This window comes from Microcaecilia unicolor, chromosome 11, assembly GCF_901765095.1.
Source record: "Microcaecilia unicolor chromosome 11, aMicUni1.1, whole genome shotgun sequence".
Taxonomy (NCBI): Eukaryota; Metazoa; Chordata; class Amphibia; order Gymnophiona; family Siphonopidae; genus Microcaecilia; species Microcaecilia unicolor.
In genome coordinates, this window is record NC_044041.1 from 201,423,083 (window position 1) to 201,438,136 (window position 15,054).

Sequence of the window (15,054 nt, forward strand, 5' to 3'; positions counted from 1 at the left end):
TACAGATCCCAGAATGCATTGCAGGAAAGGAGAAAGCAGGGACAGGGAAAATACAGATCCCAGAATGCACGGCAAGATAGGAGGTGTCAGGACAAGGGTAAGACTCAGCTGCAGGAGAAGGGAGGAGATGGGGCTGATTGGGAAATGGAATCAGCTGAGGAGAGGGTGGAACACCTGAGTGAGGGGGTGGAGAATGAGGGGATGGAATGGGAGGAGAAGGTGTGGGAGAGGAGATGGAGGTGGTAGAGGAAGTTACTGGGGAAGAAGAGTGACTTCTAGAAGAGCCCAAAGTAACAAGGAAAGTGGAGGAGTAGCTTAGTGGTTAGTGCAGTGGACCTTGATCCTAGGGAACTGAGTTCAATTCCCACTGCAGCTCCTTGTGAGTCTGGGCAGGTCACTTAACCCTCCATTGCCCCTGGTACAAAATAAGTACCTAAATATATGGAAACCGCTTTGAATGTAGTTGCAAAAACCTCAGAAAGGCAGTATATCAAGTCCCATTTCCCTTTCCCCCTTCCCCTTTCCCTTATGACACCACAATATCAGAAGTGAGCCAAGTATTGGGCAATCAAGCCATTGTGACATCACTGATGAGGTTGGCTCTTATTGGTGGAATGAGTGGAGGAGTAGCCTAGTGGTTAGTGCAATGGACTTTAAGCCATTGTGACATCACTGATGAGGTTGGCTCTTATTGGTGGAATGAGTGGAGGAGTAGCCTAGTGGTTAGTGCAATGGACTTTAAGCCATTGTGACATCACTGATGAGGTTGGCTCTTATTGGTGGAATAATGAGTGGAGGAGTAGCCTAGTGGTTAGTGCAGTGGACTTTGATCCTGGGGAACTGGGTTCAATTCCTACTGCAGCTCCTTGTGACTCTGGGCAAGTCACTTAACCCTCCATTGCCTCTGGTACAAAATAAGTACCTGAATATAATATGTAAACCGCTTTGAATGTAGTTGCAAAAACCTCAGAAAAGCGGTATATGAAGTCCCATTTCCCTTTCCCCTTCCCTAATAGTCAGGAGGGATCCGGTGGGTGGATGTCAAGAGTCCTGCTTTTGAGGGAGCTGACTTTTGAAAGGGGTTTTGGAGTACCTCATTCCTATATGCCCTAAAGGTGGATTTGAAGAAGTGAGTCTGGATTCAGGTCCTCTCTTCAGGAATATTGTTGCGAAAGGAAGCTCGGTCTGACAAGAACACGGTACTACCCCAACAGTTCTACACTTTTCAAAATTAAACGCTCAGGACTCCTTTTACAAGTTGAGTGAAGAAACTTTTTCTCTGATTTGTTTTAAATTTACTACTTTGTAGTTTCATCGCATGCCCCCTAATCCTAGTATTTTTGGGAAGAGTAAACAGATGCTTCACGTCTACCCTTTCCACTCCGCTCATTATTTTATAGACCTCTTATCATATCTCCCCTCAGCCGATATAACAGTTGTCATTTGAATAATAATGCAATCATTTGCACACAAGCTGATTATCTTGAAAACCAACCTGCCTGCAGCCCTCAAGAGTCAGGCAGCCGTTTGGTAAAATGATAACAGCAGGCCTTGCAATCAGAGCGCAACGATAAAGTACCATCTTGGGATGCTTGTCTTTCGCTAACATCAGCTGAGTTCTGTAACACATTTTGGAAGGGGGAAGACGTGCAAAGAAAGTTTTGGGGGAAAATTGTAGCTTAAAAACAACTCTGTCTCATGTTCTAGCCCCAGCAGGAAAACTGGATGTTTGGTGGAAGCTGGATCACACGAGGTCTGACAAGAAAACAAATGTGAAGCTGATGTGGAAGGTAACATCCCTTTTTTTAATTGGGAAGTTGAACTTATTTTTCCATAAGAATAGCTAAAACTCACAAGAATAGGATAAGTATTTTATTAATGTTATGGAATATGTTCTTATCCCTAAGAAATGGGTCTGGAAGGGTTTTCGTTGATGAGTTGTTACTGTGCAGCCTTAAAATGGGTTCTCACTGGGTCAACTGCAGAGAAGGACCTTTTGAAAACTGCCCCTTCCCTCCCCTCCCCCAACCATTGAAGTGAGGTCCCAACAGGCCACCTCTGCTTTGTACAGGATTCCCCCACATATGTTGCTCATGCGGCACTGATTGGCCAGCTGATTTTTAAAGGAAATGTCCACAAGGAATTTCTCTTTAAAAATCACCCTGTAGACCTGAAAGCACCATAGTGAGACTCGGGGAAGCAAGGGTTAAGTTCCTACTCCTTGTGACCTTGGGCATTCACTCTTGGTTGTCTCAGGTACAAAGTTAGATTTAATACACACACACCCTCCCCCCAGACAGGAAAAATCCTACTGTACCTAAATATAACTCACTTTCAGCTACTATTGAAAAGCCATGAGTTAAAGCAAACCAATTGCTATTAAAATTCAATAATAAAAGATAACCAACAGGCTCCATATGATTTAGGATCAAGCTAAGTCAGTCCCAGTTTACTCCTCTGCATCTATAGACTTCTAATTCCGGTCCATTAAAAACCCTTTAGTGTCCAATGTTCCCGTAATAAGCCGTATGGGAACAGAATGATGGGAACATTGGACACTAAAGGGTTAAGACACTGGGATTGCAAGTTCATAGAGGCAGTGAGAGGTAAGACCAGGATTGGCTTAATGGGAATGGGGAACGAGAATGGGGCTTGATATATCGCCTTTCTGTGGTTACAATCAAAGCGGTTTCCATCAGTCCCTGATGACATATAACTATACAATAACCCAATTATAACCCAATTTGACTGCCCCTATCGGACCGACCGTTCACTTGTCTATTAGACTGTCTCTCTTTGTTAAATTGTACAGCGCTGCGTAACCCTAGTAGCGCTCTAGAAATGTTAAGTAGTAGTAGTAGTATTACATATAGCAGTGATTTAACCAGAGCTGAGATTGTGATGTCATAATGCCTCATTCCACCAATGCCTAAGAGCCAACCTCATCAGTGATGTCACAATGGCTCGACTGTCCTATACTTGGCCCACTTCCCCCCTTAGTGTGAAGAGTTTCAGTCTCTGGTATCCAGAGCAGAGATTGTGATGTCATAATGCCTCATTCCACCAATGCCTAAGAGCCAACCTCATCAGTGATGTCACAATGGCTCGACTGTCTCCTATACTTGGCCCACTTCCCCCCTTAGTGTGAAGAGTTTCAGTCTCTGGTATCCAGAGCTGAGATTGTGATGTCATAATGCCTCATTCCACCAATGCCTAAGAGCCAACCTCATCAGTGATGTCACAATGGCTTGATTGTCCTATATTTGTCTTACTCTTATCTATTAGATTGTAAGCTCTTTGAGCAGGGACTGTCTCTCTTTGTTAAATTGTACAGCGCTGCGTAACCCTAGTAGCGCTCTAGAAATGTTAAGTAGTAGTAGTAGTAGTAGTAGTAATGACGGGATGAAAACCTCATTGATTATCAGAAAACAAAAACAAGAACCGCCTGCTTCTTAGCAACCTATCAATTGACTGGGGACCCTTCCCTAAGGAATATTTCTCCACAACTTTTTTCCATGAAAATTCTGATGTGAAAGAAATGATAACCACTAGCGCACCGTCTTGTGCATTTTTCACGAAGTGCAAATCTTCAGCTGAAGTAGTAAACTGTAATTGGATAAAAGTGGAGTTTTCTTTCCACTGTCCCTCAAAACTTCTCCTGGTCCACTAGGTTAAAGTATGCCTCTTTTTTCACTTATAAGCATCCTTAACGAAAGCTTTTTAATGTTAGTGGCTCTTCTGCTTTATTTTGTGCAGCCCATGAGGAAGAAGGACGCCAACGGAGAAATCCTGGGATACCTGGTTTTTCTCATCAACGAAGGAGGGGAGGATGAAATTGTGGTTTTATGCAATACAACGAAGCTAGCCTGTGATGTTCCAGTGCCAAGCGAAGTTACTAAAGTTTACATCAAGGCTTATAATGTGGCAGGAGAATCTCCAGCGAGGGAAGTGGTCCTCCTCGACATCCAAGGTTTGCCATCCTACCTACTGTCCAGAAGAGTTTCCAGGGACGAACAGGTTGCTCAGCAGAAGGGCTTTGAATGACATTTCATAACCATTAGGTACTCTTTCCCGGATTCATTCAGTGATGCCGTGGAAGTTTGGGGAAGCAGATACTGTGAGGGAAGAGGTGACTGCAGTAGATTTCAGATAATAGGGAGCAGAGTAGTCTAGAAAAATAAAGTCCAGGAGCAATGACAGACCTGGGAAACTCATTTTCTCAGTTTAATGATGTCTTTATAGATTGTGAAGGACTCTAAAGCTCATGCATTGCAACACTGCTTCCTTTGTACCTAATAAGATATCACAGCCTTCTGCAACTCCCTTCCCTCTAGAATCAATACAGTTAGTAGAACGTCACTCCTTGTTTAATTAAAAAAGTAGGGGTGGACCGATAGTGACCTGGGCCCCCGGGCAGTAAAGATTATTTCCTCTCCATGGCCGCTGTCCAGCGCTCCACCCCTGCACACTACAGCCCCACCCCACCACTGCAGTTGCCACCCCCCTCCCACACACTACAGACCCCTGTGCCTCAATGGGATCTCCCTGGACCTGGTGGTCTAAATGCCTCTGCGGGGGCAGGAAAGGATCTCACTTTGTCCCCGTGTCATTCTCTACTGCCCACTTCTTAGACTCTTGGATTTAGACTTCTAATGAAAATAGGATCCTGGATTTAGGGGTTCAGCTAGTCACTTTGGAAGAGGACTGATTTCGGTGCCAAACTCCCACACCCAGGCTCCTACATGTTTTGGAAACTGGGCCTTATTTTTTTTCTCTCACTGTCCTTGCAGGTTCGCCCCTGTCAAGCATCCGTGCCTTTCCCAAGAACGATCACAGCTTGTGTGTAGAGTGGGAAGCCCCGAAAGCGTCTGTGACGCGGTACGTTCTCGAGTGGTACAGGGTCTCCGAGCAAGAGGACGACAGCACCAGCTGGAAAACAGAAGTCGGAACACTTACCAACTCTGTCCTCAAAGGTGACCCATCTACAGAGAAAAAATTTTTCCACGCCTGCACTTGTGATATCGGGTTGTCTTTATTTCTGGCACGATCCCGGAGGTTCACTGCATAATCGTTCACTGAGTTGTTTGGTTAGTGGAGGTTTGGCGGAGCTCAGTTAGGGACACTTTACATTCATTTTTATGCTCTATTAGCTGGGACGGGCAACTCTGGTCCTTGAGTGCCACAGGTAGGTCAGGTTTTCAGGATATCCACGATGAATATGCATGAGATCAGTTTGCATGCACTTCCTCCATTTTATGCGTATTCATTGTGGATATCCTGAGAACCTGACCTCCTTGTGGCACTCGAGGACCGGAGCTGCCTATCCCTGCACTATGGGGTTCTTTAACCAAGCTGCGGTAAAGAGGGCTTTGCCGCCTGCTGTGGCCTTTTTTTACCACAGCAGGTTAAAATGGCTGAAAATAGCCGTGGCCGTGCAGTAAGATTGTTTTTACCATGCGGCTATGTGAGGGAAAGCGCCCCCTGAGGTGGCGGAAAGGGCTCCCGTGCTAACCTGGCGGTAACTGAGTAGCACCGGGTTAGCACCACACTAAAAATTACAGCCCTATTTTCCCCAGTGCGGAAAATGACACGCACTGGAGCTTGAACTACCACCAGAGTAGCATGTGGTAAACCCGCGTTGGGCTTACTGCTGCTTTGTGAAAGGGGCCCCTAGCTGCCTAGTGCTCCTCACTAAACAACACCTTAGCGCTCCTTTTACTAAGCGGCTGTAAGCCCAACGCGGGCTTACTGCTCACTATATAGGAAGCAGCACCGGGCTACCGCAGCCAGGGCCGCCGAGAGACTGGGCCGGGCCCAGGGCAAGGCCGCCCCCGAGATCGCCACAGCCACTGCTCCCCCCCCCCCCCCCCGAGGTCACCGCCAAAGCTCCCCCCTCCACCACCCCCTCCCACGAGGTCGCTGCCGCCGCTCCCCCCCTCCGTCCGCCACCGGGCCCCCTGCATTGAAATCGCAGTCTCACCTCCGTGAAAGCAGTGCTGCAGGCAGCAGAACGCCTCCCTTCGGCCCTCCTTCCCTCCCTCTGTCCCGCCCTCGTGGAAGTTACGTCAGATGAGGGCGGGACACAGGGAGGGAAGGAGGGCCGAAGGGAGGCGTTCTGCTGCCTGCAGCGCTGCTTTCACGGAGGTGAGACTGCGATTTCAATGCAGGAGGCAGACCAGTCGGCGACGGAGGGCAGGTGGGACTGCGGCGCCGGGCCCCCCTTGGAGGCCCGGGTCCGGGGAATTTTGTCCCCCCCCCCTGCCCCCCCCTCTTGGCGGCTATGACTGCAGCAGCCTGGCGGTACTTCCCACCCCTAGAACACCATCAACCACAGAAAGGCAGTATATCAAGTCCCATTTCCCTTTCCCTTCCTTATTTGTATTCCACACAATCTTCCATCCTCAATGGATCACAATAAAACCACAAACAATAAAACATAAAATCATACAGAACTAAAAAAAAACAAAAACAAAAAAACAGTACTACATATGCTCTCTACATATGTTCACTCCAAAAAGCACACTGACCCTTAATTCGTATACAGTCTTCAGCGCTCTCTTGAAATACCCCATGTTTTCCAATAATAGAATGTAATGTGTGAGGTAAATCTAAATAAACAGAGGCTTACAGCACTGTTGTGTTTGTTCTGATTTCCAGAAAACATTGAACCTTATCAGCTGTTTCACGTATCCCTGTACCCCATCTACGAAGATGCAGTCGGACGGCCCCAGCACATAGAGGCATATACAAAGCAGAAAGGTCAGAGGATGTTATAATGCCGTTGTATCGCTCCATGGTGCGACCGCACCTTGAGTATTGTGTTCAATTCTGGTCGCCGCATCTCAAGAAAGATATAGTAGAATTGGAAAAGGTGCAGCGAAGGGCGACTAAAATGATAGCGGGGATGGGACGACTTCCCTATGAAGAAAGACTAAGGAGGCTAGGGCTATACAGCTTGGAGAAGAGACGGCTGAGGGGAAACATGATAGAGGTATATAAAATAATGAGTGGAGTGGAACAGGTGGATGTGAAGCGTCTGTTCACGCTTTCCAAAAATACTAGGACTAGGGGGCATGCGATTAAACTACAGTGTAGTAAATTTAAAACAAATCGGAGAAAAGTTTTCTTCACCCAACGTGTAATTAAACTCTGGAATTCATTGCCGGAAAATGTGGTGAAGGCGGTTAGCTTAGCAGAGTTTAAAAAGGGGTTGGACGGTTTCCTAAAGGACAAGTCCATAAACCGCTACTAAACGGACTTGGAAAAATCCAAAATCCCAGGAATAACATGTATAGAATGTTTGTACATTTGGGAAGCTTGCCAGGTGCCCTTGGCCTGGATTGGCCGCTGTCGTGGACAGGATGCTGGGCTCGATGGACCCTTGGTCTTTTCCCAGTATGGCATTACTTATGTACTTATGTAGGGAAAATGGCGTTGTTGCATGTTGAAAGAGGGTGATTTTCAAACAGTTTTACCACAATACTCCAGTAGTCAATGAGTTATCCAGGTAAAATATGTGGTTCAAAAATTACCAGTGCAGTTTGCGTGTTGCAGAGTAGGGGGGGCAGGCGGGGGCACGGCAAAGCTAGCAGCAGTGCACAGAAGTTCATTCTGGAATCTCCAGCTGTGGTTTCCATTACTGACTTTGTACCTGCTAAGAAGCAAGGGAAAACTCTGTGGCTGCTGATTGGCCCAGGGGCGTATCTGCGTGGGGCCGCAGGGGCCTGGGCCCCCGCAGATTTCGCCCTGGACCCCCCCTACCGCCGTCAACCCTCCCCCGCCGTCACCTACCCCCGCCGAGGTCCGCTTCCTCCTGCTTGCCGGTGCCTTTTACTTCAGCTGGCGGAGTCTGACATCGCAGCACGTTGACGTCCTGCACGTACAATGTGCTGCAACGTCAGAGTCCGTCCGAAACTGGAAGGGAAGGGATGCAGCTTATAACAGCACAGCACGAGGAAGAAAACTTAAACAAGACCTCGGCTGGGCTGGCGGGGGTTGGGGTCCCCCGCCAGCTGAAGTAAAAGGCACCGGCAGGCAGGAGGAAGTGGACCTCGGCAGGGGTAGGTGACGGCGACGGCTATGGTGGGGGAGGGTTGGCGGCGGTGGGGGGGGGGTCGGTGGCGGCAGCGGCCAGGGGGGGCTATAATGTGCCCCCTCACTCTAGCCCCTGCCCCCCCTACCGCTGAACCTCAGATATGCCCCTGGATTGACCCCAAAGATTCATAGGGAAGCTCTAATGGAAGCTACTACAAGGTTTGTAAGAGAAATCTTGCCTGTAAGCTAGCTGCAGGATTTCGGACATCACCCCTTCTGTTTGCAAACTATGGGTCGGTGTAAAGAACAGAGGATCTTCAGTCAAGCTCCTAAATAACAGGTTAATTACGTTCCTGCAGCCACCCCCTCCCCTCCTTCCAGATTGTACAGCCCTGGAAGATGATTTACCTGCCCAGTCCCGGACTGGCTCAGTAGCAGTGCTGCATGCACATGGAGTTCATTTTCCAACTCAGATCATCCATCCCTGGAGTGGTCGGGAGCAGCGTTTAAAGACTGTGGCAGGGTGGAGGAAGTTTCTGCCAATCGCTGAATAGTGACACCTACTGGTTGAGTCAGGGGGCAAGATTACTCAGTTCCAGAGAGAAAAGCAGTCTCTGACCTCTGGCCAAGGGCTGTTGCTGCAGTGTTAGTAGGAGTATTGCTTTGCACAATTCCCTATCCCTTTTCTTTCATTGACGTTTTGTAAGCCACTGATTTTCTGATATATAATTGTTATATCAAACAAATTGAACTTGAACTTATAAAACGGTGAGGGGGGAAAAATCTCATAGCCCAAGAAAGACCAGCTCCAATTGAGCTCAAAGCTGAAATCAGTTGAAAATAATAATAATAATAGGTCTATCAAAATTCGTATTTTCAAACCCTGACAGGCATCTGGAAACTATACAGATGACTGTGCACAGGAGAACACAATAGATAGAAAAAATACAAAGCAGATCGTTAAGAACGTAATTTATTGAAACAATTTAAAAATATAAAAATCATAGATACATATATAAGGTTAGCCCGACACGGGCCGTGTTTCGCCCAGCAAGGGCTGCTTCAGGGGCTACACAAAATTCTTTTAAATTCAAGTTGGAAAAATAATGGATAATTGCAAAAATAAAATATGCAAGCAATTTCAGTGTGAAAAAACAGCTCTTCGAGAGGGCCAAATCCACATAACGTTCCGTCTATCTGGCGTCTCTTGTCTCTGAAGAAAACTGTTTTCTTCAGAGACAAGAGACGCCAGATAGACGGAACGTTATGTGGATTTGGCCCTCTCGAAGAGCTGTTTTTTCACACTGAAATTGCTTGCATATTTTATTTTTGCAATTATCCATTATTTTTCCAACTTGAATTTAAAAGAATTTTTGTGTAGCCCCTGAAGCAGCCCTTGCTGGGCGAAACACGGCCCGTGTCGGGCTAACCTTATATATGTATCTATGATTTTTATATTTTTAAATTGTTTCAATAAATTACGTTCTTAACGATCTGCTTTGTATTTTTTCCATCTTGGAGCTTGCAGACCGTCTGCCTTTGTGCTTTCTTGAACACAATAGATATCAATAAACCAGGTTAACAGCCCAAAAATATATTTCCAAAAATGACAATACCATTGCATCTGACCTTTCATGTCTAGCTCAATTGTTAGTCATTTTCAGTTTTTGCTTTAAGGAACAACAATGGTCTTCTCTCCTGTAGCTCCTTCAGTGTCCCCCAAACTTCATCTGAAGAGCATTGGTAGATCAGAAGCAGAGATTGAGTGGACCACCATCCCGATAGAGAAACAGAATGGCTTCATCACAAACCACACCATATTTTGGAAGAATTCCAGAGGATGCCTATCCTGTATGTCTTGTTTCGTGTGTAATAGATTTAAGGATGCTATGGTTCATCAATGAAACATTAACAAGATGAGTTGTTATTTTGGGTCCATGAGAGAACTGTTTTCCTGATTGTCCTGGAATAACTATGTATCCCCTTGAAAGGGCCAGGCATCCTTTCCATAGATGCTTGGGGAAAGGCACAGCGAAGGTGACACGATGGATGATGTCAATGAAACTACTACTGGACTCTGAAAAAGTTCACAGCAAGAGTTTGTTGATAAAAACTGGAGTCCAGTTATTATCAATAAACTCTTGCGGTGAACGTTTTCAGAGTCCAGTAGTAGTTTCATTGACATCATCCATCGTGTCACCTTCGCTGTACCTTTCTCCTGGTTCTACCCTTGCGGAGGTTTGTTTTCTTCTGTAATTGTCGACCATAGATGCTTGGGAACATTAAAATGAAGTCCAAACCTTATGTGAAATCTTTTTTTATATTGAAAGAATAGTAAAACCCAGCACAAAACACTTGTCTCAATATGTTTTATTGTTAACATTATAAACTAATGTACTAACTATTGAAGTAAGAACAACAACACCCACCACCCCCCACCCCGAAAAAAAAAAATCATTCCACCAAGGAACAGTACAAAAATTCACATTTCTATCAGCAGTAGACACAATGGTGAGAGGTCTGGATCCAAAACTCCCAACCATCTCATAATAACATTCTAGGTAAGACCAAACTTTAAGCATAAGGCCATATAGAATGTTATTAAATGGACGTAAGGGGAAATCCACTATTCCTGGGACAAGCAGTACAAAATGCTTTGCTCCGTGGATCTTGTCTGGTGATTGTGACCTGGATTGGCCACTGTCGGAGACAGGGTGCTGGGCTAGATGGACCTTTGGTCTGTCCCAGCGTGGCGATGCTTAATGTCTTATATTGGGTACCTGTTGAATTTCTATCATAGCTCATTCTATGGAACTGTTCTTTGTTTTCTTTTGTGTTCCAAGATGCTGTTGTAGGCGCGTCTTCGAGAAACTTTTTACTGAAGAATCTAGAGGCATCAAGCGTCTACAAAGTCCATCTTAAGAGCTCTACTGCTGGAGGAAGCATCAACGGCACCATCTTAACGATACACACCACGATTTTGAGTGAGTCTATGGGACTGGAGCAAATCAGGTCTTGCACAAATACTTTACCCTCTTATGCAAAGTGAAGGGGGTCTTTTACAAAGGCGCGGTAGCATTTTTAGGACATGCTAAATGCTAGAGACGCCCATAGGAATATATAGGCGTCTCTAGCGTTTAGCGTGCACTTATTTTTAGTGTTCACTAAAAACGCTAGCACGCCCGATTCTACATGAGCAAGAAGTGGTTATGATTTTGAAAATGATAATGGACCAGAAACTTTGAATAATAAAATGAATATTATTATAGATGATTAATATCGAGATTATTGTTTTTCCCCGAGTTCCGGGTATGACTCCTAAAGTTTTCCTCAGAAATATTTCCTCAATTATTAAAAAGGAGTGAAACCTGTGAAAACTGGGATTACTTTAATCAGTGGGATTTGAATTAGAGACTTAAGTATATGTATTGTTAAATAACTTCTAGTTTTTAAAAGAGAAAGAATGTAATCAGATGTATTATTTCTAACTAATATTGGACAATAAGTATGTTTTCAATGAAATGATTTGACTTTACACCATATTGGCCTTGAAGAAGCCAACCAGATGATCAATGTGGAATAATGAATTAGACGAGTAATATCTGGGGATAATCAGGTTAATACCACTTTTTTTTTCTGTTTACTGTTTCATTGATCTCCTTGTCTTGTTTCACTCTCCCTATTTAGTGGTCTAAGGAAGAGAATAGAATTACCTGACTGAAATAATTCCTATATATTACTTTCTCTGTATTTCCGGCAAGTTGTTTTATCGCTTGTAAAAATTTAAATGGTTATAAATAAAAATTAAAAAAAAATAACCACTAGCACGCCTTTGTAAAAGGCCCACTCAGTTTCAAGAGCTAACCTGACTATTAAAATGATTGTAAGCGATTAGCAGCCCAGGAGCAGTTAGCTTGAGTGATCGAGGGCTGCTGGAATGTTCTCCACATAGTGTTGTCCATATGGCTTCAAGTGTTTTCTGCAACTGGGCCATCGTTATAGAATGAGTTGCAACTGGAGAATGGGGGAAGGGAACTAAATTTCTTTTATACATTTTTTTTATAAAGAAGGTGGAGACATATTTAACTTTTCAGGATGAATATTGTGTTTATTCCTGTGTTACTCTTTGGAAAACGTACTATATGTGAAATGTTACAGTAAGTCTCTTACACCCATGGGCTGAATTAACCCTGGATATTCAATGCCAGGGTATGTCTGGCATCACAACAAGGCTCAAAAGTCTTCAAATAAAGATTGGCTTATCTCAGCCAGGTCACAACAGCTAGACGTATTCAGTAAAGATATATGCTGGGGCTTCAGTTCTTCCTTCCCTGGCCTCCTTAATCTTACTCTGGCCCTGCCTTTTTATACTTCCTGGTTCTAACTCCACCCCTTTCATTTCACTTCCTCCCTGGGCGGGACTAGCGGTTTTAAGGTGGCTCAGGCTATCTGAGGGACTACAGGGTGAGGGGCAGTGTTCTGTATACTCTCTTATATATAGAATCCAGTGGTTAGCATACTGAATATTGCTGCTAACTGGTTAAGCGGTGGCTCCAACCACTCCCGGACCGCCCCCCCCCCCCCTAATTTAGCCAGTTTCTCAATGGCTGGTTAGAGCCGAAATTCAGCAGCACTGCCTGGTTAAGTGGTGCTGAATATTAGCAGCCAGCCAGCTCAGCGGGGTTTAACCAGGCAGGAACTTCTCCAGCCCCCATTGAATATTGACCCTGTAGAAGACGGGTGAGAGAGAAATATTTTTATAATAATAACCAATAATAATATGCTCCAGTATTGCTTTGTGGGACCCTAATTTCTTCAAGGCAGGAGCGTAGCCACGGGCGGGCCTGGGTGAGCTTGGGCCCACCCAAGTTCGGGTCAGGCCCGCCCAGCAGCAAAGTTCCTCAGTGATGGCGATTCCAGTCGCAGCGATTCCCACACGCTGCCTACCAGTGCCGGCTGCCGCTCAATCTCCTCGCGCTACTAAGCGCTAACCCGGAAGTCTCTCCTCTGCAGGAGAGACTTCCGGGTTAGCGCTTAGTAGCGAGAGGAGATTGTGGAGCGGCAACCGGCAGGCAGCGTGTGGGAATCGCTGCGACTGGAATCGCCGTCAGGAACTTTGCTGCTGGGCGGGCCTGCAAGGAGGGTGAGATGCTGCAGCTGCACGGGGGGGTGGGGGGGGAAGATGTCGCATGGGGGAGGGAAGACGGGGGGGACACAGCAGCTGCACAGGGGGAAGGGAAGATGGAAAGATGAGGCTTGGTTGGTGGGTGAGGGAGGGAGATGCAGCAAAGGGGTGGAGGGGTGAGGAAGGGAGAAGTCTTGGCTGTGTATGAGGTGGAGGGGAGGGACACATGCTGCATACAGAGGGGATAGGTGGGGAGGGGGAGAAATGGTAGGCATAGGAGTGGAGAGGAGGGAGAAATGGTGGGTATAGTGGAGGGAGGGAGGGCGGAGCAGAGAAAATTTTGTGCCCACCCACTTTGGGCTCAGGCCCACCCAAAACTGGCTGTCTGGCTACGCCACTGCTTCAAGGATCATCTCTCCTTCTCTACCAAGGAGAATTCCCCATTGCTCGTACAGCTGGTCCCTCGATTTCTAGGATGTCTTCTTTCTAGCATCACTTTCCTTTGGTAATATAAGCCTCATCCTTTCTAGGAAATCAACAGCATGCAAATCCCAGAATTCATTCGAGTTCAGTACAATGAAAGAACCAAAAGCTTTCTCTTTCTTTGACTTCCTCCACCATAAATGATCATTCTTAGGGTTTTTTTTGTAAGCTGAGCTTGACCTGTATGGCAAAGATACACGTGCTTTGCAAATCGATTTAAAGTAAATGACTCAGCGCTGGACCATTTATCAGAGTTTATTACAATCTATAAATAAAAGAAGCACCATAGCAGATAAAAAGCATTTGCTGGTTACCCCTGTCTACACTGAAGCATGGGTATCACCTAGTAGGCAGCTGTTCAAGTTTAACTACCTGAAGGATACTAGCTTTTCTCCCCTGGCAATGCAGCTAAGTCAGCCTGCAACCCAGTGGTGTAGCCAGTATGGGGCCATGGGGGCCTGGGCCCCCATAGATTTGCCCCTGGACCCCCCTGCCGATGACCCTCTCGACCCCCCCCCCCTCCCGCTGCCAACCCGCCGTCGCCTATCTTTGCTGGCAGGGGACCCTAACCCCCGCCAGCCGAGCTGAGGTCCTCTTCTTCCCAATCCCGCACAAGGCTTCGTTCGGACGTCAGACTGGAATGAAGCCTTGCGCGGGATTGGGAAGAAGAAAACCTCAGCTCGGCTGGCGGGGGTTGGGGTCCCCCACCAGCAAAGGTAGGCGACGGCGGGTTGGTGGCGGGAGGGGGGTCGAGAGGGTCGTCGGCAGGGGGGTCAAAGTTGGTGGCGGAGGAGGTTCGGCAATGGCAGGGGAGTCAAAGTTGATGGCAGGGGGGTTCGGCAATGGCAGGGGGGGGGGTCAAAGTTGGTGGCGGGGGGTCGGCGGCGCCAGGGGGGGCAAAAATGTGCCCCATCACCTCGGGCTCTGGCCCCCCGTCCCGCCGAAGTCTGGCTATGCCCCTGCTGCAACCCATGTAGGTTTCGTGATGTGTAGGGTCACGCTAGATATCTACCACTACTGAGCATTTCTATAGCGATACTAGACGTACACAGCACTGTACACATTATATGCAGGTAAGGACCAGCAGTGGGAATTGGCCCCAGGTTGCAAGGATCAAAGCCCACTGCACTAACCATTAGGTTACTCCTCCACTCAAAGGTTGACAAATAAAAAAAAACATTCAGAAATGAGCCCCCTCCCTAGTTATGTTGACAAATGTAGCAGAGCCCTGCTGCTAGTTCATATCGGTTGACCTTGTCACTTGTTCTTGGGAGGTTGACACAGCTGTAGGACTTTGTTTTCAGCCCCTCCGGCCCTCCGATTACATCCTGGAGGTGTAGCTTCTTGACGGTGCTAAACAGCTGCCTGCTCACACAAGCAAAGAAGGATTCTCCGAAGTAACTCCCTTTTCT

The 15,054-nt window shown here is 46.6% G+C and overlaps 1 protein-coding gene across 2 annotated transcripts in view; it reads left to right on the plus strand.

Moving 5' to 3' along the window:
- The window catches only part of CSF3R (colony stimulating factor 3 receptor), a 47,024-nt gene that overhangs the window by 25,387 nt on the left and 6,583 nt on the right, over positions 1 to 15,054 (plus strand). For both annotated transcript variants that reach the window (XM_030218487.1, XM_030218488.1), the window contains exons 8-13: positions 1,708 to 1,790; positions 3,757 to 3,970; positions 4,791 to 4,973; positions 6,658 to 6,759; positions 9,739 to 9,885; positions 10,878 to 11,018. In XM_030218487.1, coding sequence (XP_030074347.1) covers positions 1,708 to 1,790; positions 3,757 to 3,970; positions 4,791 to 4,973; positions 6,658 to 6,759; positions 9,739 to 9,885; positions 10,878 to 11,018 — 870 coding nt within the window. The remainder of the gene's footprint in view (positions 1 to 1,707; positions 1,791 to 3,756; positions 3,971 to 4,790; positions 4,974 to 6,657; positions 6,760 to 9,738; positions 9,886 to 10,877; positions 11,019 to 15,054) is intronic.